Source organism: Colobus angolensis, unplaced genomic scaffold (genome assembly GCF_000951035.1).
Source record: "Colobus angolensis palliatus isolate OR3802 unplaced genomic scaffold, Cang.pa_1.0 Scaffold1, whole genome shotgun sequence".
Classification (NCBI taxonomy): Eukaryota; Metazoa; Chordata; class Mammalia; order Primates; family Cercopithecidae; genus Colobus; species Colobus angolensis.
Window position 1 is genome coordinate 13,559,040 of NW_012110918.1, and position 25,678 is coordinate 13,584,717.

Below are 25,678 nucleotides of genomic sequence, written 5' to 3' on the forward strand. Positions count from 1 at the left end.
AAAAAAAGAGTGCCACCTTGCCGCCTGTCTCAGGGATTTTCATCCCTTTCACTTATCGCCCAAGTCTTGCCCTATACAAGGATGAGGTCAAACAGCCATAGGAGGGTGGTACTGGATGTTCAAAGAAGTGTCTCGTGGCTGGCAGAACTTGGAAACACGTTGGGGAGGTTTCAGCAGAGGGTGGACCCCAGCTGGGGGTGGGGGGCAGCAGGAGGACCCCTCACATGTTCTCTCTGCATGTTTCATGGGGCTGCCTGTGAGGCCGTGTGAACCAGAGCCTGGCTGGGAAGCCACACATTACCTGGACTCCATGACCTTTCCTGGCAGCACAACTTTGGCCCAGTACACTCAACTATGTTTCCCTCTGTAAAATGGGCTAATAGAAATGCCCACTTGAGAGAGATGTGATGAAAAACAAATGTGTTCATAGAGCGAAGTGCTTAGAACAGGCCTGGCACGACAGGAGCCCATGTGTCACTGCTGCCGTTGTCACTGTCATCACGGTGGCCGCGGCGTTGGCTGCTTTGATTGTTTCTCCCTCGTCCCTGTCACCTTGTTCCCTCAGCAGGCTCTCATTCACTTATTCATTTACAGCCGAGGCCCGCTCTGTGCCAGGCCTGGCACTGAGAACTGGGGGGGTAGATAGATGTGGGCTGTGCCCCACTCCCTGACCCGAGGGTTCCCTTTGCAATGTGAGGTTCTTGGAGAATGGACCCCCAGGCTGTTCCACCAACCCCTCCTCAGTCCAGCTTAACCCTTCCGTGCCCGTTTTCCGTGCTGTTAGAGGAGGAGGGGGAGGAAGGATGGGTGGAGTTTTTGTGAGGACTGAGCGGGCGGGGGCATGTGAGGTGCGTTAGCTTTTGTTGTAGTTGCTGTTGGGAGTATATTCTTGGATTTCAGGACACTGACGACGGAAGGGGAACGCTTTTTCTGGAAGCCATCCAGAGGGGTCCACCGCGGCGGCTGAGCAGAGTTGCTGACTTGTGAGCTGTGGTCTGACCACAGTCACCGTTCTCACAAGGGAGGCCTCCTGCAGTCCCCCTCCCAGGAATTTCTGGGCCCTTGGCAGGGGACAGTTCAGGGCTGGGGGTGGCTGGCTGTGTCCGCAGGCCCTCTGCAGGAGCTGATTCTTGGAGTCGGAGAATCCCCTGTCGCTGTGGGGGACGTTCTCTCCCGCCCCTCACCTCCCGCTGTGCTCTCCCGCCCCTCCCCTCCCCTCCCGCTGTGCTCTCAGCTGCTCCAACACGATGCTTTTGGCCTGAGTGACAGAAACCCCAACTCAGAATGGCTTCAGCCCTCAAGAGAATTTAGAGCTTTTTTGTGCGAAATGAGATGCTCCAGGCATTGAGGATGCTGTGGAGGCGTCTCCGTTCCACCATCTCCGGCCATGGTGTCCCTCTCAGTCACAGGTTGCTGCAGCCATGTTCTAGGGAAGGAGAGCCTCCCTTCCTGTGAGCCAGGAAGCCCCTCCGCGCAGCCCCTTCACTGGCCATTGCCTGAGACCTGACCTGGTGGCTCCTGCCCCAAGGAGCAGAAAGGGGGTTTGCTAGGTCAGGGTGGACTGGGTGCGAGGAGCACCCCCCAACAGGGTCTGCTCAGGTGTCCCTCCTTTTGGGGCAGCAGGGAAGGGACCCACATGTGGCACTGGGACACGGAGAGGCTTTTGTGCCTGTGACGGCCAAAAGGGATGGCGCCCCAGCCACGTTCCCACCCAACCCGAGCCCAGCATGGCCACGCCGGAAATAGCAGCGTCATCCCCCGCACTGTCTTGGCTCGCTTTCAAGAGGCCAGAGGGGTAGGGCTGGAGCGGGCGTCTGACCTCTGGCTGGATCCAGCTGCCCGTGGACAGGCTGTGAGTGAGTCTGCAGAGGAAGAGACATGAGGCGGCCGGGGCCTTCCCCTGCACCTCCTGAACCCCCGTTCCCTGTGAGTGAGATGGGGAGTGCACCCCTGCCCTCTCCTCCTGGGTATCCCTCACCCACCCGCCCCAGGTGCTTGATGTTGCCTGTTTGTTTTCCCTCTCTGCCCCTCCCGCCAGCCCTTCCCATATGGTCCTGATTAGGACCTTCCGCCCGCCCGTTGGTGGACAGGCAGAGAAGGGAGCTTGCTGTGGGGCCTCCCCCGATGGGGGGACTTCCCAGCACAGAGTTTTCTGGCCTCTGCAGAGACGCTGTGTGTGCCTGTGTGTGTCTGGTGTGTTAGAAGCGCTAAGCTGCAGCTGTTCTGTACGTTTTTCGCGTTTCTCACTTGTCAGAGGCCCTGGGTTTGGTGTTTGTGGGCTGGCGATCTGTGTTGGGGTCTCCAGGAGGCCCGTGGTGGGAGAGGCAGGGCCTCTTCTCCTTCAGTCTGGGCAGCCTTGCTTTGGCCTGCTGTCTGTGGAAAGTGCGTTAGGATGTGGTGGCAAGACTGGCTGCGGCTCTGGCTCCAGGCCTGGCCCCAGCGCGTGTCAGACTTACCCTCCCTGTGCCTCCGTTCACCCTGTCTGCCTGCAGGGCCTGCAGGAGCATCCTGAGAGTTGGTAGGGTGGCCTGCCTGGTGCCCGCACGGGGTCTGCTGGTGGGTTGCTGAGGCTGCGGTGAGGTCTCCATGGCTCCCTCGTCCTGCACATCCTTCCTTTGGTGTGTTATCTTGCTAGCATGTGAGCCCGTACTGGCTCTGAGTCTGCAGCCTGTTTTCCTCACCAGGTGGCTAAGCAGAGTGGCAGGCAGGGTGGCAGAGCCCCACTGGCCTGCAGGGGACCCTCTGTGGGCTGCAGGCAGTCCTTCATGGTTCCAGGTGCCCTGGCAGGACCTGCACCATGACCCCCGTCAAAGTTCACATCCAAGGCATTTGTGGGTATCCCCGCCCCAGACATGAGGGTTGGCATTTGCTCTTGCGCGTGAAGCAAAGGCCTGTTTGGAGGAGGGCGTGGAAGCCTGGGTGTGATGAAGACAAGGACCGGTGGCCCACCCCTCTTGCACCAGGACCTTAGGTGGCAGGCCTGGGGCCTTCAGTTCTTAATTCAGGAGGGTAACCCCTCACTGGAAGTACGAGTGAACTCCAGCTGTTGTTGCCATAGCTGGAGGGAAGAGGGGGAAGGAGGGGCTGCAGGGGAGCAGAGACGCTCACCCTCCCTCTGCCGGCATCAGGCTGCCAGTGCTGGACAGGGCCCGGTCAGCTGTGTCAGGAGTAAGTATCCTTACCTGGAGTAAGTATCCCCTTTAATCCTCCCAACAACACTGAAATTGATTCTGTTATTTTTCCCATTTCACCGATGAGGAACCCACGGCCCAGAGATGTTAAGTAACCTGCCCAAGCCTCCCTCTGAGTATGGCAGAGGGAGGGTCTGAATTCGGAAAGTCTGGCTCCCGTGCCCCCATCCCTAACCACTGTCATTTACCTCTTGGGCCAGCCCTCTGATTGGAAAACCCGAGGCCCAGAGAAGTGCAGTGACTTGGCCAGTTCCGCACGGCAGGTTAGTGGCAGAGCTGAGCAGTGTCTCCCATGCCCTGATTCTGTGGTCTCTCGAGGTGGCTCACCCCTAAACATGCCCCACGTGGTGGCTCTGTTTCCTCCTGTCCTCTGAACCTGCCAGACTGTGCTCAGGCAGGGAGAAGTGGAGTGACCATGCCGGGCGGGTCGTCGTACCCCAGTGCCGTCTGCCCTACGCCTGATTGGCAGCAGAGTGGCCCCTCCTTGGGGTGGTCTGGAGGTACCAGTGGTCATTCATCTGCACAGCCCAGTCTCACACGTGTCACTCCCAAAGGATGTCGACACAGAATGAAGCAGCTAGGGGAGGCAGACGCTTTTGCACGAAGGTGGTGTTCCTGGTAATCTGTCGTGCTGTCGTCTGTGGCTGCCTTTGGCTGGCATCTCACCTCCTCCTGGCTGTCCTGCAGCCACCTTAGGGAGGTCAGTGTGTCCCCTTCATCCGGGTACAGCACAAGCTTGCCAGCACCGCACTGTGGGATCTGGAGGCCTTTGTTCCTGAGCCCTGCCTGTGTGTAATCCGTAAAGCACGGACTTCTTAGGGGCTTCCATTCTTCCACCTGGAAAAATCTTACACTGTTAAGGGCTTGACGCAGGGCTGGAGCATGGAGACATTGCTGGAGGACTGAGGGAGAACTGAGTGCATGTTCTCTTGGCCTCAGCCCCGTGTGCATGTTTATGCATGGGTGCTTTGCTGTCCACACTGGGTTCCACGGCTGGGTGGGAGTTGAGTTCAGCTCGTTGGCTGCCTTTCCACCCTGCCGGCCTGGTTTGGGAGTGTGAGGATGCCTGCTGGAAGCCGATGTGCATGAAAGAGTTAATGGTGGATCCCGTTTCCTCGGCCCCCCTCTCCAGCTTTCCCAGGGAAAGGGCAGGAACAGAGAGGCCTTATCTTCAGAGGAAGGGGTGGGCGGGGACACAGTGCTCTTCTGCACAGGCGCCTCTGAGCCACCCTGCATGTTTCATTCCACCGACTTCTGCAGCCCAGCTGTTCAGAGCGGATCCAGAAGGTGGAGAGAGGATTTCTAATAAGCAGAGGATGGAGTGAATGTGAGATTCATTACTGGGATTTGGCAAAGCAAAGAGCCTCACTTTCTCCCTGCAGATGGGACGGGGGCGGGGCAGGAGCCAGCGGGGTGGGGGTGTCCAGCAAGAGCTCCTTCCCATCCTCCCACTGCTAGAGCGCCTAGGCCTGCTTCCTTTGCCATGGGCCCCCTCCTCCATGCAGAACCTCAGCCTGGAATGATCACATGTCCAGCTTTTCTCACCCCCTTCCTGCCTTGCTGGAGGGAGTGGCCTGGCCCCTGGCCCCTGCCTCCTGCCACCTACACCTCCTGTTTTGCTGCACTGGCCTCTTGGTGGGGGCTGCAGCGGAGATGGGCAAAAGCCGCTTCCAGGCAGCCAGCCCTATCCTGGGAGTGACTGAGTCCTTGGGGGCTCCTGCAGGGTGAGCTGACCATCCTGGCTCTGGTGAGGACACCCAGGAGAGGGCCAGGGTGGCTCTATTTGGGGCACAGCATAAAGAACAAGCCTAAGTGTTTCTGAGGCAGGAGGGTGCCGAAGCATTGGGAAGCTGGGTTTTAGAAGCACTGTTTGGGGTGATGAGTGGAAGATGCAGGACACAGATTCACGCGATCGTGCAGATCGCCTGACCTCACTCCCTCGGTTTACAGAAGAGGAAACTAGAGGCCGAAAGAGATGAAGTGAGTTCCCTAGGGTCACACAGCCCAGCCAGGCCCAGGGCGCAGACCTCCTGCTCTGCTTCCCCATGCCCATTCGGTTGGCATCAGCATCCCTGCCTTGACACCCCCGTGTGGCAGCTGCTGTGATTCTGTGACTCGGCACCTCCTCAGGGGGGCCCTGCGAGGGAAACAAGAACGCCCCATGCAGAAGTGGTTGGAAAGCAAGAAGCCTGGAGAGAAGTGAGGCCTCTGCGTTTGGCCTGAGTCCAGGACTCATGGCCTGGTTCCCAGGGATGGAGCACTGACCCCTCCCTTCTACACCCCCACCCCACGCCTGCAGGAGCTCCCCGTGGGGAAGCCGGAATGACCTGGGCTCAGAGATTGTAAATTTATCTTGCTGGGTGTGTGGCTGCCTTTATGTAACCAAGGCTCTCACGGAGGAGCCAGGGGACGGCTCTCAGCACTCCCGGGGGTCCCTCAGTGAGGTGGGAGGACCTCGGGCGGTCAGGAGGCTGCTCAAGACCTCTGCCCATCAGGGACCAGGTGAGGGCTTGTTGACCACTCTGGCCTCCTGATGCTTCTGGTGGGGAGACCCCAGAGGGGCCTGCTGCCACCATCACCAGTGGCCCTGGCCTGCCCTGTCGTCCTTCTGGGCTGGCCAAACTCCATGCTGCAGAAACCCAAGTGAACCCCAGTAGTGGCCTCTGGGAGAATCATCTGTCAAGAGCCAAGGATGGAGTTTCTGGGGAGGACTTTCTACTGCCCCCCAACCCCTTTCGGGTGCATTGTCCTGTGGCGCCACTCCCTGTAGGAAATTCAGAAGCTTCTCCCTGACCCCAGGCCGGAGGCGACAGTGGGGGCCCCTTGCTTGCACTGGTGACTGCGGCTGGTTGTTGGTGCCTGGCCCTGCCCTGCACTGTGCACCCATCGAAGGTGGTGTCATCCTGGCCTCTCCGGTGGCCGTGTGTGGGTGAGCAGCCTACGACATATCTGATTCTAGCATTGTGTGGGGCGGGGCTTTCAGAGGGGCAAAGGGTGCTCCTGGCCTTGTGACTGAAAGGAGCTGAAGGTTTGGAGAAGCTGTTGGGCTGAGGTCAGTTCTTATAAGATTTGGCGATGAGGGAACAGATGCTCACGGAGCTGCTCCCGTGCCAGGCGCTGCTCCAGGCGCTGCACACGCTGCCTCACTCTGCGCTGACAGCCAAGAGGCTGGCTCTCCCACATTTTACAGATAATGTGCTCCCCCAGTTCCTTAGTGGTGGAGCCAGGATTCGAACCCATGCAGGCAGCCTCCTGGGCCGGTAGTCCTACCCTTCATCTCCCTCCAGGACCTGGATCTTGGGGTTGGCAGGATAATGACTGCCAGAGGTGTGCACCTCCCAATCCCCAGCACCTGGGACTATGTTAGGTGACATGGCGGGGCCGGGTAAGGTTGTTAATCAGCCGGTCTTAAAATAGGAAGATGATCCTGGATAATCCACATGGGCCCGCTGCCATCACAAGAGTTTTTAAAAGCACAATAGACCATCCGAGTGGTGCAGCGGGAGAGGCTTGGAAGGAGGAAGGAGGCCACAAATGCGGGCGGGGAGAAAATGCAGGAACACACAGTCTCCCTGCAGCCTCGGGAGGGTGCCCGGCCCTGCGGACACCTTCCCTGGATCCTAGTGAGGTGGAGGGTGGGACAGATGTGTGTTGTTTGACATCACAAGTGTGTGGTCATTTGCTTCAGCAGTGATGGGAATTGAATGCCGTTAGGCAGCAGTGCTCCTATCCCGGAAGAATTAGGAGAAATTCCCCTGTGGGTCTCAAGCTCTGGAAGATTCTGGGCTCCTCTCTGGACTGCTCCAGCTCTGCAATCATAGGAAAGGTCTCCCATGTCTGTTTTTGGGGGAAGAAAACCCCTTAGCAAAACCATTTCCCCTTTTGACAAATGAAGGCGAGGGTGTGGGCTGGACACGTGTTTCCTTTTTGTGGATTTTTTTTTTTTTAACACTTAGAATTCTGTAGCTGAGGGAGACTTTGGGGGTTTGTCCGCTGATTTGCAAGTGAGGAAATGGAGGCCCAGGGTAGTTAAGTGACTGGCCCAGGGTCGTGCAGAGTCGTGCTGGAATATCAAGCCGGATAGCCCAGCTCCTGCTCCAAAGTGCTTTCCTCCTTGGTTGGGGAGGAGAGTTGGAGAGAGTGGACCCTGAGCAACAGCATCATTGGCATCGGCTGGAAGAGCAGCTACTGTACCCAAGTGCTGGGGTCTCTGGCCACTTCCTGCAGGAACCTGGTGACCCGCCATGGCACAGGCCTCTCCCTGTCTGCCTGCAGCCCTGGGGGCCCTCTGGCCTGAGGGCTGGGGCCTGAGAGAAGAGGTAGAAGTCCCTCTAGTCTGGCCTGCCCTCCCGGTGTCCTGCAGGCGTCTCCGGCAGCCCAGGGCTCCTAGAGACCTTGGCTGGTGGGCGTCCCCACTTTTCCCCAGCCGCACCCTGTGGCCAGCAGCTTGCAGGATTTGGGCTTTTGCCTGTAGCCCTGAAACAGTCATTTTCTGAGCTGAGTGGGGATCAGGTGAGCAGATCCTTATACCTTTAACTGCTGTGATCTTTCTGTCCTGGAGGCTGGTGGGCAGCCTGGATGGTGCTTCATGGCACTTTATGACTGTCCCCGTCACCAGGCTTGTGAGTTGCCCCCCTCCTCTCGGGCATCCTGAACGGCTTCGCTGAGAGCCCCACTCCGGGCCTTCGCCTCTGCAGGCCCGCTGCCTGGGGCGCCTCCTTCCCCTGGAAGCTGGGCCTCTTTGGGGACTCCTTAATAAGGGCCTTGCCAAGTGCTGCCAAATTGCCCCATCTGGTCCCCATTTGTTTCACTTACCACCCTATTTTAACTTTTATATCTCCTCCTTGGGTTTAAGATCTGAGCAGGCAGGGTCTGTGAGGCACCCCAGGTCCCCGATGCTGCCAGCACCCAGGGGAGTCTTAGTACATATGCAGGGAGGGAAGGAATGAAGGAGATGACTTGGGAAGTCCTCCCGTTCCCGTTTGTAACTGGCATATTGCGACAAAACACTCATGGCGTTTCACTTTTTTCATATACCTTTTTTAAAAATTTATTTTTATTTTTATTATTTTGAGATGGAGCCTCGCTCTGTCACCCAGGCTGGAGTGCAGTAGCACGATCTTGGCTCACTGTAACCTCCATCTCCCAGGTTCAAGCGATTCTCCTGCCTCAGCCTCCTAAGTAGCTGGGATTATAGGCACCCGCCACCACGCCCGGCGAATTTTTGTATTTCGAGTAGAGACAGGGTTTCACCAAGTTGGCCAGGCTGGTCTCGAACTCCCGACTTCAGGTGATCCACCTGCCTTCGCCTCCCAGAGTGCTGGGATTATAGGAGTGAGCCACTGCACCTGGCCTTCATATACCTATAAAAGAGAACTTGCCCGGGAAATCTTCCGGATGCACCTTTAGGGTTTTAAGGCACAGATACGTGAAGCTCATCAGTGAGCACCTGCTGCTTATTTCTTTTTCACTTCCAACTCAGAGCAGCCCGCATCCCAAGCGGACAGCTGCTCCCTTCCTCTTGGCTCCCTGCTGCCCACGCTCCTGCAGAAGGAGGGAGAAGAGGCAGGAAGGCGATGCATGATCATCCGCTGGGCGCGCGCAGGGTGCCGTCTCTGTGCCATCTCCTTGCCACTCTCCTCGATGAGCCCTGTCCCCTTTTTGCAGATGAGAGCATTGCCCCCCAGAGGTTAAGAAATGGGCCCAGAGTCACTCAGCTCATCAGGGTGCAGCCAGATTTGAACCCCATCCTGCTGATCTCCACGCCTGCAGGCCTGGCCCAATGAGATGGACAGCTGGGTGGTGGAGACCTTGAGACCCTGAGTGGCTCCCAAATAGGGCCTGTAGCTCCTGGACGGGGAGAGTTTGGCAGAAATGGTTTGTGGAGTGAGCTGGGGGAGAAGGTGGCTTAGGGTCCCTGTCTCTGAACAAACAGATGGAGGTGCTATTCCAGCCTCCTCTCAGCCTCTGGTGTCCTGAGCTTCTGGTTCTGGGAGGAGAGAATGGAGCTGGGCTCCGTTCTGGGCTGGGCTGGTTTGGGCCCAATTCAGACAAGCTTCTTAGTTTGCCGTGAGTGACGCTTTCGCCTGCCCCAGTGTCTCCGCCAAAAACATGAAGGGCTTCAGACCCCCCCACCCCGGCCTGCTTCCCTCCTGGACTTGGAGTGGGTCTGGGGCTGACAGCAGTCTCTTGCCAGATAGTCTGAGCAGCCACCATCGCCATCAGGTCTGACAAGGGGCCCCTGCCCCGGAGGAAAAACAAGGCCCTCTGGGGGGGGGGGGGGACTTTCTGCCAGGTGGTGAAAACAGGCCTGGAGTCAGCCAGCACCCCATGCTGAGACACTTCATGTGGTTTTCAAAGTGCTTTTATGTTGCTAGCTCATATGATCTTCCCCAAAACCCAATGAGGGAGGGCAGGAAGTTTGAGCAACAGCCTCTCAAGCACCCAAACAGCAGGTGGTTTCATTGCCCTCCATTTACAGGCAACTAAACTGAGGCTCAGGATGGCTACCACTTGTCTCCCGAGCCTCCCAGCCACTAAGCCACAGAAAAGGTCACGACTCTTTATGCCCCAGTGAAGCTGAAGATTTTTCTTTCCGTTTTTAAAAATGTTTACTACCCAGGGCGGTGAACACCTGGTGCCTCCGTCTAGCCCAAGATGTGAACGTTTGCCACTCCCGTTTCTTTCCTCCCACAAGACCTGACCCTCCTTTTGTGATGGGAACATCCTGCAGGCAGGCTGTACTGCTTTCATAGACTTCGAGAAACGGGGTCCAAATTGCCGGCTGTGGGTGGGAAAGGCGACACTTTGGTGAAGAGGGGAAGTATTTTTGTAGGTGGGAAAAAATGCATTTCCTCTGCCCTCTTAGGTTCAGTGTTTGGGGGCCTGCGAATTAAACTCACTGAAGATAAATTAACGATAGAAAAGACAGATTTAATCACATACGTATGGGAGTTCACTGAAAAGTGTGACTCAAAAGAGCAGGCAGAAGGTGGGGCCGTGGCTGGTCTGAAGGTGGTGAGTTATCTCAGCTGATTGTTCAGTTACAGATTAGACTCTTTGTTCCACTCTTTCCCCTCTTCTCACTACTGCACTTGACTAGTCTTTTTTTTTTTTTTTTTTTGAGCGCTGTTGCCTGGGCTGGAGTGCAGTGGTGCGGTCTTGGCTCACTGCAACCTCCGCCTCCCGGGTTCAAGCGATTCCCCTGCCTCAGCCTCCCGAGTAGCTGGGACTACAGGTGCCTGCCACCACGCCTGGCTAATTTTTTGTATTTTTAGTAGAGACGGGGTTTCACTATGTTGGCTAGGCTGGTCTCGAACTCCTGACCTCGTGATCTGGCCACCTCGGCCTCCTAAAGTGCTGGGATTACAGGTGTAAGCCACCGTGCCCGGCCAAACTAGTTTTTTGTTTCCTTTTTTTTTTTTTTTTTTGAGACAGAGTCTCGCTCTGTCGCCCAGGCTGGAGTGCAGTGGCCCGATTTTTTTTTTTTTTTTTTTTTTTTTTAAATTGTGGGCGCGTATACCATCTTAATAGGGGAAAAGGAAGGGGCAAAAGCACGTATTATGGGCCGGGCGCGATGGCTCACACCTGTAATCCCGGCACTTTGGGAGGCCGAGGCGGTCGGATCACCTGAGGTCAGGAGTTCCAGACCGGCCTGGCCAACATGGTGAAACCCTGTCTGTGCTAAGAATACAAAAAAAAATTTAACTGGGCGTGATGGCGCATGCTTGTAATCTCAGCTACGGGGGAGGCTGAGACAGGAGAATCACTTAAAACCTGGGAGGTGGAGGTTGCAGTGACCCTAGATCGTGCCACTGCACTCCAGCCTGGGCAACAGAGCCAGACTTCGTCTCAGAAAAAAAAAAGAAAAAAAGTAAAAAGACATGTTGCAGGTACCTGCTAGTGGAAGTTGCAGCTTAACAGGAGGTAGGGCGAGCACTTCTTAGAAAGGAGGAAATGGGCCCTCCTGCTACAGAGACCCACAAACATAGACTGAGGCCTGCCGCATAGGAGACTCAAAAGAGGCAAAGGTGAATTAGAGTCAGGGTCTCCAAGTCAGGGTCTGACTCTGGGGGTGGGGGTCACATATGATGGAGGATGTCAGGAGGGCTTCCTGGAGGTGGTGACGTTTGCCGGGGGGGGGGTTTAGGTGGGTTTTGTGAGACAGTACGGCCTGGCTGAAGTGTGTAGGCTCCTTAGACAGGAGTGGGAATTCAGGCTTGAAAGTGAGTTGGTCAGATTGCCGGGGTCCTCGAATGCAAGGGAAGATTTTCGACTAACAGAGGAACCTGGGAAGCTGTTTGGGAAAAGGAGTGATGAAGTGGGAGGGGTCATCCAGCAGAGCCCTGCCTTGGTGGGAGGTAGCGAGATGGGAGGTGGGCATTGGTGAGGGACGATCCCAGTGGTCCAGGGGAGCAGTCATAGGGTGGAAACTAACCTTGTGGGTCTGGGCAGCAAGGGACTGATTTGAGACACGGAGAAGAAACAACCAGTAGGACTTTGGTGAGAGGCCTGGGGGTCGGGGAGGGGGGCGCGGGGAGTGGGAGCTTGAGTCTTTGAAAACGGGCAGTGTTCCAAGGGGTAGACCTGAGGCAAGATGTGGAGAGGCAGCTGAACTGGGAAGCTGGAACGGTGGTGTGGTCACCCCAGGAGACTCAGTCAGGGGGCGAGGGGACCCCTGGGAGCCATCCAGACCCCAGGACTAGGGAATACGGAGGGGAGAAGGAGGGGAGAAGAACCGGCTCCTGCGTGTCAGGCACTGCCCTCAAGGTCAGATGGGGTGGGGCTGGATACTGGCCATGAGGATTTTTTCAAGAACTCCGTTAATAGTGAGATGGGCGGACGCCAGATGGCGCGGGTTAAGAAGTGAGTGGGCGGTAGGAAGCTAGAAGCTGCAGTGTAGACCCACTTTGAGAGGTTGGGCTCTTCAGACCGGGAGAAAGTTTAGTTTTGAGGAGTTAGGTAGGTCAAAGGAAGAGGGTTTGCTTGTTTTTGAGATTGGGGCATCCTGAACGTTCTCCCAGGCCAAGTGAGAAGAAAGCAGAAGAAAGAGGAACATGTCACCCGAATGTGCCAAAACAGCCCAGCAGCTGCGCTGCCTCACAGAGAAACTGTGCAGAGGCCCCTCTGTCCCACCATGCCTGCCTGGGGATGGCCTTCACTCGGGCTACTCAGGGTTCCCCCAGCCTGTCCACCCAAGGGCGGCAGGGGCTGTGGGTGCTCCCAGGCTCTTTTGGAGGTCGGTCTGTGGGTAGGAATGTGGGTGCCTTGGGGCGTCATGGCTGCAGATGCATACGAGCCATCAGAACAACCCTCCTGCTCCCCGGCCCGTCCCCCTGCACCCCCATGAAGAAGCGTGGCCACCGGCCCGCAGAGAGGGAGCGATACTGTTCTTGGCATTCGATGGGAAGCATCTGCTGCATCCCGCTGGGGTGTTGCCCAGGATGGATTGGAAAAGAGTTGGCAGGAAGGCTGAGCTCTGTGCTCACAACCTGGCTTGGTGGTAGCCGAGGAGCTTGGCAGGGGCAGAGTGCAGGACCTGGAAACTGGGGGCCGGTGCATGTGTGCGTGCACGTGTGTGTGTGTGTGTGTGTGTGTGTATCTGTATGCACATGTGTGTGCTGGGGGGTGGGGAGGAAGCTGAGAAACCACATCCCCTCCTCTCTGCTGCTGTGTTGCTGCGTGCTTCAGCAGCACGTGGGTGTCACTGCACTTCCTGGCAGGTGTCAGCCTCCAAGACTGTTCTGGGCTCTTCTCCCAGTTGGCTCAGTTGGAGGTGGGAGTCCCAACTGTCCCCTGTGGCTTCCAGAGTGGGACCTTGCTGCGGGATAGGCTGGCCAGTGCTGCTCCCTCCCCTGTGACCCTTCTGTTGGGTGGGTCACCAGGAAGGACTGTGGGCATTGCCCACAGACAGGTGGACATGTGGCAAGGACACCTTGGGGCCTTCTTTCTGATGCCCCTCAAAGGGGGCACTTTGTCAGCTTTGAGATGAGTCTCTGTGGATGTGGGAAGCTCACTATCTCAAGAGCAGCAGCCTTCGAAAATTCAACACAGACCCCCAAGTGGGGTGGGGGTGGGGGTCCTGTCCCACTCACTGGCTGCCTGGCAGAGTTCAGCTCAGCTCTCAGCCTGTGTTTCTTCATCTGCACGAGGAAGCGCCTGTGTTGCTGTGGGCGGAGGAATGGACTGAGGGCTACATTCGCTTCCTGTTGCCACTGTAACTGCTTAGCACAAATTCAGTGGCTTAAGGCAACAGAGATTTCTTCTTTTACAGTGTTAAGGGTCAAAAGCCGGAGATCAGTCTCACCAGACTAAAGTCAAGGTGCTGGCAGAATTCATTCCTGCCTCTTCCAGCTTTGGGCGGGAGGCGCTGCTGGAGTTCCTTGGCTTGCGGCTGCATCCCTGCAGCCTCTGCCTCCATCCTCATACAGCCTCCTCCTTCTCTGCAGTGAGATCTCCCTCTGCCTCCCTCTTTTTTTTTTTGAGATGGAGTCTCACTCTGTCCCCCAGGCTGGAGTGCAGTGGCACGATCTTGGCTCACTGCAGCCTCCACCTCCCGGATTCAAGCGATTCTCCTGCCTCAGCTTCCCAAGTAGCTGTGATTACAGGCGTGTGCCACTACACCTGGCTAATTTTTGTATTTTTTGTACAGACAGGGTTTTGCCATGTTGGCCAGGCTTTCAAACTCCTGACCTCAGGTGATCTGCCTGCCTCAGCCTCCCAAAGTGCTGGGATTGCAGCCATGAGCCATTGCACCTGGCCTGCCTCTCTCTTAAAGGACGCTTGTGATTTGGGGCCCACCTGGGTAATCTCTTCATCTCAACATCTTCAGTTACATCTACAGAGTCCCTGTTGCCACATAAGGTAACACAGTTTGGGGAGGGAGAGTTATTCGGCCTACCCTGGGAGCTTGTGGTGTATCTCAGGGCCCTTTTGATTTTAAGATACAAAGCAAGAAAACAAACTTGTTCAAGGGGAAAAAAAGGACATGTTGAATTCTGTTGTTTTAAATGTATATTTTTTTATTGTGCTAAAATACACAGAACATAAAATTTGCCATTAGTAACACTGAGTACATACACAGTGTTGTGCAGCCATCACCACTATCTAGTGCCAGAACTTTTTCATCACCCCAAAAGAAAACCCCGTACCTATGAAGGACTCACTCCCCATCTGCCCTCTCCAGCCCTTGGCAGCCACCAGAATGCTTTCTGTCTCTATAAATTCGTTTTTAATAAGTGCAATTCTGTGTGACTTTAAAATAAATAAACATGAGCACGATGAGTTGCTTATTGGAAGGATGTCCATGCGGGCAGGCCAGCGTGTGGAATGCCTAGGCCTCCGGAAGGGCAGGAGTTGAAGGGGTGTGGATGTGCTGCCCTCTCCTCCCCTTGCTCCTTCCTTGGGGTCACTGCCTGAGTATCCGCCTTTGCAAATGGCCCCAAATAGTGTCTCAGCCCCCACGTCTGCATTGCCTCCTAGCTTCAGGACCCTCCACCAAAAAACACTCCAAGCGTCAGACTCACTCCTGGGAAAATTCCAATGGCCTCATTCTCCCTTTTGAGCCAGCCAGGCCCCACGGTCTGTGGCGGGCTGCCTTTGAGTCGGGTATGTCCCGGTCTGAGCACCTATGAGCTAGGAAAGCAGGACAGGCACACCCAGCGAAGGGGAGGAGTCGGCAGTCACAGTAATTTATATCTTTGGAATCGTCTAAGAGATACTTAGCGTGTGCCTAGAACTTTCATTTTTTTGTTTGTTTGTTTGTTTTTTGAGACAAAGTCTCGCTCTTTCGCCCAGGCTGGAGTGCAGTGGCGCAATCTCATCTCACTGCAACCTCCTCCTCCTGGGTTCAAGCGATTCTCCTGCCTCAACCTCCTGAGTGGCTGGGACTACAGGCGCGCACCACCATGCCTGGCTAATTTTTGTATTTTTAGTAGTGATGGGGTTTCACCATTTTGGTCATGACCAGGCTGGTCTTGAACTCCTGACCTCAGGCAATCCACCTGCCTCAGCCTCCCAAAGTGCTGGGATTACAGGTGTGAGCCAACACACCCAACCACATTCGTTTCTTAGGAGAAGCTCTGCATTTTCTGACAGCGAAATGTTCCCAGGCGGGTGACACTGATGGCGGGATCTGTGGCCTCACCAGTGTCTTATGGAAGATGCTGCTGTGTGTTTCACCAAGCTGTGTCCTATCGTCCTCTAAATGTGGCTCGTAGACATGGTGCTGAGAATGATCTGGGAGGCTCAAATCATAATATGGTCCAAATCAACAGCTCTCTGACGACCTGGTATTATCCTAGGATCAAATTGAGACTATCCGAGGATGGGTGTGGTGGCTCACGCCTGTAATCCCAGCACTTCAGGAGGCCAAGGCGGGCGAATCAGTTGAAGCCAGCAGCTGGAGACCAGCCTGGCCAACATGGTAAAACACCATCTCTACTCAAAATACAAAAAGTAGCCGGACATGGTGGTGTGCACCTGTAGTCCCAGCTACTTAGGAGGCTGAGGCAGGAGAATTGCTTGAACTCGGGAGACGGAGGTTGCAGTGAGCCAAGATCACGCCATTGCATTCCAGCCTGGGCAACAGAGCAAGACTCTGTACCCGCCCCACCACCAGAAAAAAAAAAAATTGAGATGATCCCAGCTGCACTGTCCAGCATGATTGCCGCTGGCTGCACGGGGCCATTGAACACTTGAAATGTGGCGACTCCAAATGGAGAGGTGTCATGTGTGTGAAATGCACTCTGGGTTTCAGAGTCCTAGCAAGGGGGATAGAAAAGAATGTCAAATATCTGTCATTTTTACATTGATTACATGTTGAATTGATAATATTTTGGGCTCTATTAAGTGAATGATATTAAAATGAATATCACCTGTTCTTACATTTTCTTAATGATTCTTTTTTTTTTTTAAATACGGGGTCTCACACTGTTGCTCAGGCTGGAGTACAGTGGCATGATCTTGGCTCACTGCAAACTTTGCCTCCCGTGTTCAAGTGATTCTCCTGCCTCAGCCTCCCGAGTAAGCTGGGATTACAGGTGGCCCCCACCACACCTGGCTAATTTTTGTATTTTCGGTAGAGACAGGGTTTCGCCATGTTGGCCAGGCTGCTCTCAAATTCCTGACCTCAGGTGATCCGCCCGCCTCAGCTTCCCAAAATGCTGGCATTTACAGGCGTGAGCCACTGTGCCTGGCTTGTTCTTACATTTGTTATTGTGGCTGCTGGAAAACGTAAGGTTGCGTCTGTGGCCCGTGTGCCGTTTCTGCTGGAGGGTTGGACCGAGGGGCAGCCGAGAAGGTTTTGGAGCTACTCTGCCTGAACGCTGAGTGTGTGCTGAGTGGTGGAGAACTTTGAGAAATCCTGAAGGACAGAGGCTGTGTGTGGGGGATGCAGCCCCAGGCCAGAGATGCCCTCTCTGTGCTCTGGAGACAATCATTTGGTGACAGCAAGAGGAACCACTGCAAGAGAGGCGGCTACCTCAGCAAAGCACCCTGGCTGCTGGCCGTCCAGGTCAGGAATCCAGAGGCAGAGGAGGGGAGAAGGCTGGGCTTGGAGGAGAGCAGGGTCATGGGCCCTGGGAAAAGCCTGGAGGGGCCGGAAAGCTGGGGGATAGATTGAGGCCAGAGGCAAAGAGAAGGAGGTTCGGAGAGGAAGGCCAAGGAAGAAAGGTTCTGCCCTCGGGGAGGGAGGAGGCTGATGGGGTAGGGGCATGGTGGAAGCTGAATCCTCGAGGCTTGCTGTTGACCCTGACACCTGGCCAGAAAGGAGTTCCTTCCGGCATCCTTTGTCACTGGTTTCTGGAGCTGCCCTTTAGGGGCCAGTGACGAGGGTGCCGTGGGATGGGCTGCAGGCAGTGGAAAAGACAGACTTCTCACTCCCAGTGCTGGGGAAATCAGCTTCTTGGAGGAAGGGGGAGCCATGTTTTCTGAGTGGCTGCACTTCCTGGTCTTGCTGTACTTTTGGCGACTGGTGTTGGTGGTACCCATTTTATGGATGGGGAAGGTCAAATTCCACAGATGTTGAGTGACGGGCCCAGGGCCTTGGATTTCAGTGTTTGACTCAGAACCCACATCTCTGATCTGCCACCAGCCTCCCTCCCATTCAGATGGGAACAGGGACTCCGGGCATGCAGTCCCCTCCCAGACACTCCCCCAGCTCTGGCCTGGCGCCCGGAGACCAGTGGTAGCAGCTCCCATTCACTGTGAGGTGGGGAGGGCCGTGGGACCAGGAGGCCTTAGGGGAAAGCTGGCCATGAGGAGTGGGAAGTGATGGGTTAGATGCCAGTGACTGCTGGCTGGGGAGCCGCTGGACGTGGCTGGCCCGTGTGGCCAGTGTGGCGGGTGCCCTGGGGCTTCAGTCACCCCCAGCCACAGCTTGGGGTGTGGGATGGGAAAGGTGGAAGTGTGTGGAACCCAGTGACCATGAGGGTCCTGTAGGGGCTGCCTGAGGGCGTAGCCTCCAGAATTCAGCCCCTGGCCCTCAGAAGGTGTCACCAAAGGCTTCTTTCCACTTGAGCGAATCCCTCCCAGCCCCCAGCAAGCCCTCGGAACCAGCCCACTCCCAGGCGCTCTCTCCTAGTGTGGGAGTGGCCACGCCCCTGCTGGGAGTGACTCACTTGGGTTCAGAGGTCGTGGCACTGAGATGGGTCTGGCAGATCCCAGCGTCCAGGCCCAGCCCCTACAGTGTCAGCTCCCTCCTCTGGGGACCCCCTTGCTTGTGCCCCTCTGGGTCCCAGCACATCCCAGGCCTGCAGGGAGGGGGAGAGGAAGAGACTGACTCACTGGCCAGGTCCCCCAGGGGCTGGAGAGGCTGGAGAGGCAGGAGCTGGATCGGATCTGAATCCAGAGGCTCTCGGAAGAAGAGCTCAGGGTGAGCTGCGCCCCCATCCCCTGCCCCTCCTCTCCTGCTCCTTCTCCCTTCCGTGGTCCCAGCCAGCAAGCACCTGGGGTAGAGGGGACAAACCCACGTGGCTGTGTTCCAACCCTGCTTGCAGGTCTGAATGGCTTTCTGGGGTGGCTGGTCATGCCCCCTGAGAGCCCAGCTGTGGGGATGTCTGAGCAGGTTGGTGGGGGAGCACCTGGGAAGCAGGGGCATTGGGCAGAGCACAGGGAGAGAGGGCGTCCAGGTCAGTTTCAGGACCTGGTTGGGAGGAGGGGGCTCCTCACGGGCACTGCCTCTGGCAAGCTCAGGGACAAGGGCAAGGACAGTGTGGCTGGAGGTCTCTAGGAGCCTCTTTCCCTCTCTTCCTAGCGGCTCCCCCTCGCTCTTCCCAGGGACCCTGTCACTTTCCTTTAGCGAGTGGCAGCTCCTTGGCGTCCCTCCCGTGCCTCCAAGTTGCTGCTGCACCGGGCCTGCCGCTGGGCTCCCCTATCTCTGCCTGCCCCCTCCTCCTGCTCCCCTCGCCCTGCCCCCTTGGAGCAATTCCCCACCGAGCCTCCCTTCCCAGGCAGTCGAGGTCCCTCCCTACCTCTGCCCCACGCTCTGGGAGGCTCCTTGTTCCGCGGCCACAAAGCCCCTTTGATCCTCTGCTCGGCTCCGAGCCATGTGACCCGGTGGGCGGGCCGCGGCTCTCGGCGCGTCCAGCGCAGCCCGACGTTCCGCTGCTGGGGTGAGTCCTGCTCCTTTGTTCTTCCCAGCCTTGCACCACTGGCCCGGGGGCTCTCAGGTGGCGCGGCTGTGAGGCGGGCCCCGATGGCCACAGTGGCGGGGCCGGGAGCCACGCTGTCCCTGGGCCCCAACCTGAGGCCGGCAGGACCGAGCGGGGTCCCCAGGAGAGGGGTGGCGGGGAGCTCGGTCTCCACGCGGGGACCAGATTTTCAGCCTCAAAATAGAAGAATAGGGCTTTGTGTGGTCACAGCTATCTCTTTGTAAATATTTGGCCAACTAAGCTGACTGGCTGAGTCTCCTCCTGCCGGGAGCTTCTTGGAACATGTTTCCTTTTCGCAAGGGGTTTCCCTGGCTTCCAGGAGGGCCAGGAAGAAATTCGAATTGGCCACCACTTTCTCTACAATCACTCCGCTCAAGTTATCACCCCTTTGGGCTCCTGAAGACCGGCTGGCTGGAGGCTGGAGACAGTCTCAACCCTCGAAATGCAGTAACCCAAGCTCCCCGCAGCGCCAGCACTGGGATCCGGGGAACTGCTGCTACAGCCCAGCTCTGGATTCCTGGATGTGCTGGAGATGTGCAGGGTGTTCCTGGGAGGAGCGGGGAGGGAGGGTGCTGCTGGCGGGGCTGGTCTGCGTGTGCTTTGCTTCTCTACAATGGCATGTGGGGTGTCGCCATGCAGAGTCATGTCAGTGAGCAGGGGCTGAGGGAACTCCCTAACGGACCTGCTTTCAGAGGGGCTTTTCATGCTGGGAGAACCCCAGAGACTCAAGTTATGCAGCCAACAGAGGGTGGTCCCTGGCATCAAAGCAGGGAGGGGCCAGGAGCTTTGCAGGCAATGCCATCTGCTCCTGAAATGCCATCCCAGTGACTCTGGGGACTGACTCAGCCTCCAGCCTGCTGCACTTCATCCCTGGCCCCTCTCTCTTTGCTTGTTGACATGAAATCTGCTGTGTTTTGGTCAGAGGTTTGGGGAACAGCTCTCTGCTCATCTAAGATAAGTTTGTAATTCCTTTCCCAGAGAAAAATGTGCCACCCGGAAGGAGGTTGAGCAGTAGTTTTCTGGCAGGTCTGTTCTGGGCTGTGGGGACAGCACCTGCTGGATCAGGACCCAGTTGGAATTTGGTTTGGATCCCACATGAGAAAACCTGTTAGAAGAGGAGGAAGCAGAAAAAGGCCCCATTCCCTCATAATGGTGTGGTTTTCCTCCTCCATTCATTGCCACCTTGCCTTGAAACTAATGGGGCCTCGTGTGTTTCCGTGAATGTCACTCTTTTTGGCCAACTCCCCTGGCAGCCCCAGGAGCTCCTTTGCAGGAAAAGTAAGAAGGTGGTTTGCTTAGCATCTAGCATACGAGTCCTCGTTGGAAAGGTGGGATTCTTGCTTCTTCTTGGGTCTTGACCCCTTCTCCTTCTTGGGTCTCTTTTAGGCTGAGATGTGGCCAAGGAAGGTCTGTGGTATGGCTCGCCTTTTTTAACACCTGTTTCTGGAGGCCTGAGTTGCCGCGGACCCCCGGCTTGCCCCTCTTGTCCTCTGGTCATTTCTGTGTCAGGGTATCTGAGAAACTATTGCATTGGCTGCTTTGTGTATGTTCCCACCAGCCCCCGCCCCTGTAGGCTGTCGTTGTGATGGGGCCGATTCAGCTGCAGTGGGGAGGAGCCACTGTGTGTGCATGGGGGGTGGCGTGGGGCATTCTGGGATGAGAAGATGTGACTTCTGCCCTGAGAGCCCTGTTTTAATGGAAGGCGGGGGCATAGTTGCAGGCGGAAGCCATTGAACACTGTGGTCAGACCAGCATTCCATGTCAAAAATGGCCTTGTCAGCCAGGCGCAGTGGCTCATGCCTGTAATCCCAACACTTCAGGAGGCCAAGGCAGGCAGATCACCTGAGGTCAAGAGTTCGAGACCAGCCTGTACAACATAGTGAAACTGTGTCTCTTCTGAAAATACTGGCTAATCCGGGCATGGTGGCACGTGCCTGTAATCGCAGCTACTCAGGAGGCTGAGGCAGGAGAATCACTTGAACCTGGGAGGTGGAGGTTGCAGTGAGCTGAGACTGTGCTGCTGCACTCCAGCCTGGGCAACAAGAGTGAAACTCCATCTCAAAAAAAAAAAAAAGGAAAGGCCTTATCTGGGCCTGGGATCTGTCCTCCGAACACTGGGTCCACTGTGCCCCACAAGGTTCTGGGCTTTCACCCCAGAAACCCTAGACCCACTTGGGCAACCAGAGTCTCCGGGTTGACCACTCCCCAGCCCTGGCCAGCCTCCTGGGCCACCATATTCTCCCAACTTCCTGTTGTGCCACAGCTGGTCCGAACTGCTGTTATCAGACAATGCGAGGCACTTCCACAGGAGGGGACCACCCTGTCCTTAGGAGCCCCTTCTCCCTGTCCCCAGGCCTGGTGCAGTGTGCGGCTTCCCTTCTGGTGTCAAAGGTCTCAAGGTCCCTTTAAGAAGCCTGTCACCACTGCCAGCAGCTTCCGTTATCTGGTTCCTCTGTACATGTAAGCCTTTCCCATACACCCCGGATGTTTAGGGCTTCCGCCCTCTCTCCCTGGCCGAGGGTGTGGGAAGAGGGCTTTATTTCAATGCTTGAGAGTAGGGTCAATGGCCGGGGTGAGCTGTGGGGGCTCCTCCCCACCGGCCCCTCTCTGCAGCCCTCACCTTAACATAGGGCATTGATACCACCTGGGCTTTGGGAAGACCCTGGAGGCTCCCAGCTTCCCACAGCCACTCTTTGGGGAAGAGGCTTCCTGAGGGACTTGGAAGGGACTGTGACCCTTGGCTGGGACTCTAGTCCCAGAGTTCTGCCTTCCAGTGCTGAGCTTTGATTTGTTTGTTGAGTGCCAGCCCGGTTCCCGGACAGGTAGGGACCTGTTCCCGGAGCTCAGCAGAGCCTTGGGAAGCTTTCCCAGGGGGTTCCCGAGGGTGGCGGCCATGCCCAGTCCGCTGTACGTGTAAGTTTGTTTGATGAGGAATTGGCTGGGAAGGCGCGGGTCTAATTACAGGCCCATGAGGGTCCCTCTTGCCCCCACCCAGGAAGCGGCGGAGATCCTGGCACACTCAGCACCCAGGCCTGTGCCTGCCCCGCTGGCGGCGGAATCATGGGAGCCTTGCTCCAGGGCCTGTGGAGCAGCAGTGGGAACCTTCCACCTCAGCCCCTCCCAGGGCTGGCTGTTCAAACTCGCCGCAGCTCAGCCTCTTCCTCCTCTCTTTCATCAACCCTGGGAATTGCACACTGCCCACCGGGCTCGGAGGGGGTGCAGGAAGAGAGAGCTTAACACCCAGAGGCCCAGGCCATCTGCAGGTGCCTGAGCTGCGGTGGCCTGATCTGGGTTCCCTGCTCGAACCATCACAGTAGAGTTAATGATCTGCCTGCAGGAGTTGCTTCATCCCAGCTGACTCCGGGGCTGGTTTCGGCTGGTTTTGTGGGGAGGGGCTGGGCCTTGGTTTTGCTGGGGGTGGGGGAGTCAGTGCAAAGGGCCTGAAAAGTGGCAGAGGTGATGGCCCATCTGCCCTCCCCCTGGGCAGCCAGCCTAAAAGCGATTTACGTTCTTTCTTTCTTTCTTTTTTTTCCTCCCTTCTCCCTATAAATAACACTAAATGCAATTTGTCATTGCATTCATTTGGGTTCAGTAGTTGGATCATGGGCAGAAGCACGCCAGATCTGTCACTAGCCCGAAGCTAGGGGTGGGGGACACCCTCTGTGAGATCCCAGCTCCTGAGCGCCCAAGGCTGCTCTTGGAACCCCAACTCTGGGTCGGCCTCAGGGTACTGATGTTGATGGAGTTGCTGACATTGACCCTCAGCCTCTGCATGGCCTTCGGGAAGGAGGCCCTTTGCTCTCTGTCCCATTGAGCCTGGCTGGCAGCACTCCCTTCTCAGGCCTGTGCCCCTGGCAGGGTCTGCCACCCCCACCCTGCTCTGTGGGTGCCAGGCTCTAAGCACCAGGTGACTCGGTCATCTGAACGGTCACTGAACAGTCGTCCTTGCGGGTGTCCCCAGTGGAATGTGCATGGACGTCCTCCCTCCCCCAGATCCTTCTCTCTTATCTCTCAGCCTTTGTTCCAGGGGCCACCACAGGACCAGGAGATACGCGGACGTGGGTGGCACGTCCACTGGGCAGATTCGGCCCTGAACCTGCACGCCACCTCCAAGGGGGTCCCCAGTGGGTGGGGTTGATGGTGCCATCTCTCTCTCTCACTAGAACTGAGATGAGGATTGTGTCTTATCGATCCACGTCCTGAGTTCCCGGACGTCGTAGGTGCTTGCTCAACAAGTGTTTGAATGAATGGTCAGCATTGTGTGACTGCAGATTTTCAACTTTTATCCAAATATTTTGTGGTTTCTGTGAGGCTAGCCCGAGAGCCTCACAAGAATCTCCATTCTCCCTGCGCTCGCGGCACAAGGTCTCCTTGGAGGATTGTTCAGAAAAAGGGCCAAAGAGCGGCATTTCCTCGGGGATTTGAACGCGCTCTCCCCCAGGGCAGGGGACTGCTCTGGAAGATTCCCAGCCCCACTTCCCATGTGCCACGTGACTAGGAGAGTCTTGGGGCAGGATGGTGTCTTTTGTGCCTTGTGTGCTGGGGCCTGAGGAAGCGCTGCCCATGGCCGGTGTCATCTGCCGGCCCTGAAGACTAATGATGGGCTGGACAGTGGCCCCATTGAGTGGGAGGGAGAATCGCTGCTGTCTGTAGCTGGGGGGCTGGGCGGGTGGGAGCCGAGGCTGGGCAGAACAGTGCAGACCTGGCACGGAGAGGCCTGGAGGAGGAGCAGGGGTTCTCAGCCACCCAGGGCACAGGGACGCTGCACGAGGAGCAGGTGTGTGCATCCTCCTGCGGATTCTCCGCCTCTTGGCTTCATTACCTGCACCAGGCTTTGTGGTGAGAGGGCACAGGGTGGAGGAAGGTGCCGCGGCCAGGGCAGGCCACACCCTCTGCTAATGGACCACTGTTACCCGTCGCTTCTGTGGTTTTGCTGTCAGGATCCTCCAGCACTAGGTTCCCACTGCCAGGGATAGGCCCCAGAGGCAGTACTGACTCCCCGAAGCCAGGGACAGACTCCACAGACAATACTGGGTCCCTGCAGCCAGGGATGGGCCCCCACGGCCAGTACCAGATCTCAGGGGCCAGCACCGGGTACCCACAGCCTGGGATGGGCCCCATGGCCAGTACTAGGTCTCAGGGACCAGTGCTGGGTCCCCATAGCCAAGGACAGGTCCCCATGGCCAATACCAGATCTCAGTGACCAGCACCAGGTCCCCACCACCAGGGATGGGCACCCATGACCAGTACCAGGTCTCAGTGACCACTGCTGAGCCCCTGGATGACTGAAGGCGGGCACGGCTGACTAAAGCTGCAGGAGCCAGCCTGGCCATCCTGAGGCACTAAGCCATCACTGAGGTCTCAGGGGACTCAGACTCCTCGGCTTGTCCTCTTGAATTCTGGAATCAGACACACCTGGGTCCAGCCTTTCCCCCAGGGCTGTGTGCCTTGGATGGTTGCCTCACCTCCCTGAAGCTCAGTGATATGGGGACCACTGCACAGGGCCCGGCACAGATGGTACTTGGTGGCACAGGGTCACCTGCTCACATCCATACAGCCTCGGCCCTCACCCTGGCTGTGTACCAAGAGTCCCATGCCCAGACCTCTGCTGAGTCTCCGAGTTCCTGGTCACGCCCCAGGCCTCCTGTGAGAAGCAGCGCTGCATGGACCATGCCTCAGCACCTCACCCTGAGCTGGGAACCTTGCTCCAGTCCCCCAGTCTCCCCTAGAGGTGCCCCATGCCCCATCACTCTCCCTGCTTGAGGGGTCAGATAGGGGAAACCCGTGTGGGAGGCCGGGAGGTGCCGAAGCGGATGTTAAGTGCATTCCGTGTTTGTGCACTGGGCCTTGGCAGACACCCCTGGCTGAGCGTCTTCCCCAGGAAGGAGATGGGGGTCCCAGCCCAAGCTGTGGTCTCAAACCCTGTGACCAAGAGTGGGGAAAAGGCAAGGCCCCTCCTCCCAGTCTTCTGGAACAGCCAATAGTGGTGGAAACACGGGGTTCACGCTGAATTTCCTTGTAACCCGTTGAAGAGAATTTAGGCCACATTTTCAGGGGTGGAGGTCTGGCTGATTTGGCAGTGTGCCCATCCCCCTGGCCATGGTTTACTCTGAACCGGGCACCCTGGGCCCTCCCTCAGTGACGCAGTGAAGTCACTGTGACGTGTGCAGTTGGTGAGAAAGTGCCTCCTGTAGTGTTTTACTCTTCTTAGAGGGTGAATAAGGCTTGTTTATTATAAATAATTATTTACAGAATACATGAGGTTTAAGCTGACTGCGGACCACGTCTCGTCCTCCAGACGGCCTTCCTCCACGGCAGTGTGCCCTGGGTAAACTCACGCACCACCCTAGCTACAGCTGGTACCCCCACAGGCTCCCTGGACTTACCGTGAAGTGGGGCTGGATTTTCTGCCTGTCCCGAGGAGAGGGCTGCAGGACAGTCCCCAGCCAGCCCTTCTGAGGGCTGTAACCTCTTCCCCTGGTATCTTCCTGCTCTCCAGGAACGTTTCAAGCTTCCAGCAGAAGCCTACCCATCAGAGTCGCTTTCTACCCTGCTCACCATCCCTCCTGCCCTCACTCCTTCAGCAGACCCCCATGCACAGCCCAGTGCAGGAGCTGGGGTGGGAAGGAGGGGTGGGGGTCCTGGGTGGGCTGGAGCAAGGTTCCCAGCCAGGGCGGGGTCCCGAGGTGTGGTCCACAGCTGGGACTGTGATTTGGGGGGCCCTTGCCTTGTTCCAGCCCCGGTACCACCGCTATCCTTGTGCTCAATGGAGACTCACTGGCTCCAGGCTCTAAAACCTCAGTGAGGTCTGTAGACAGGGAGGAGCCCCACTCGTGG

The 25,678-nt window shown here is 56.9% G+C and overlaps 2 protein-coding genes across 9 annotated transcripts in view; both read left to right on the forward strand.

Annotated features, from left to right (window-relative positions):
* SEPT9 (septin 9) overlaps nucleotides 1–25,678 on the forward strand; it is a 212,031-nt gene that overhangs the window by 144,159 nt on the left and 42,194 nt on the right. Inside the window, exon 1 of one of the 8 annotated variants that reach the window (XM_011953567.1) lies at nucleotides 17,808–18,063. The exons of 6 other annotated variants lie outside the window; for them this stretch is intronic. The gene's annotated coding sequence lies outside the window, so the exon portion shown is untranslated. Of the gene's footprint in view, nucleotides 1–17,807; nucleotides 18,064–21,297; nucleotides 21,664–25,678 lie in introns of those variants that run through there. One more of the 8 variants, XM_011953646.1, reaches the window with a different exon arrangement.
* LOC105520120 lies at nucleotides 11,673–13,063 on the forward strand. The gene is given in 4 exon segments (XM_011953763.1): nucleotides 11,673–12,295; nucleotides 12,298–12,451; nucleotides 12,454–12,813; nucleotides 12,816–13,063. Coding segments are annotated over 4 exon segments (798 nt in total). The 5' UTR covers nucleotides 11,673–12,247; the 3' UTR covers nucleotides 13,052–13,063.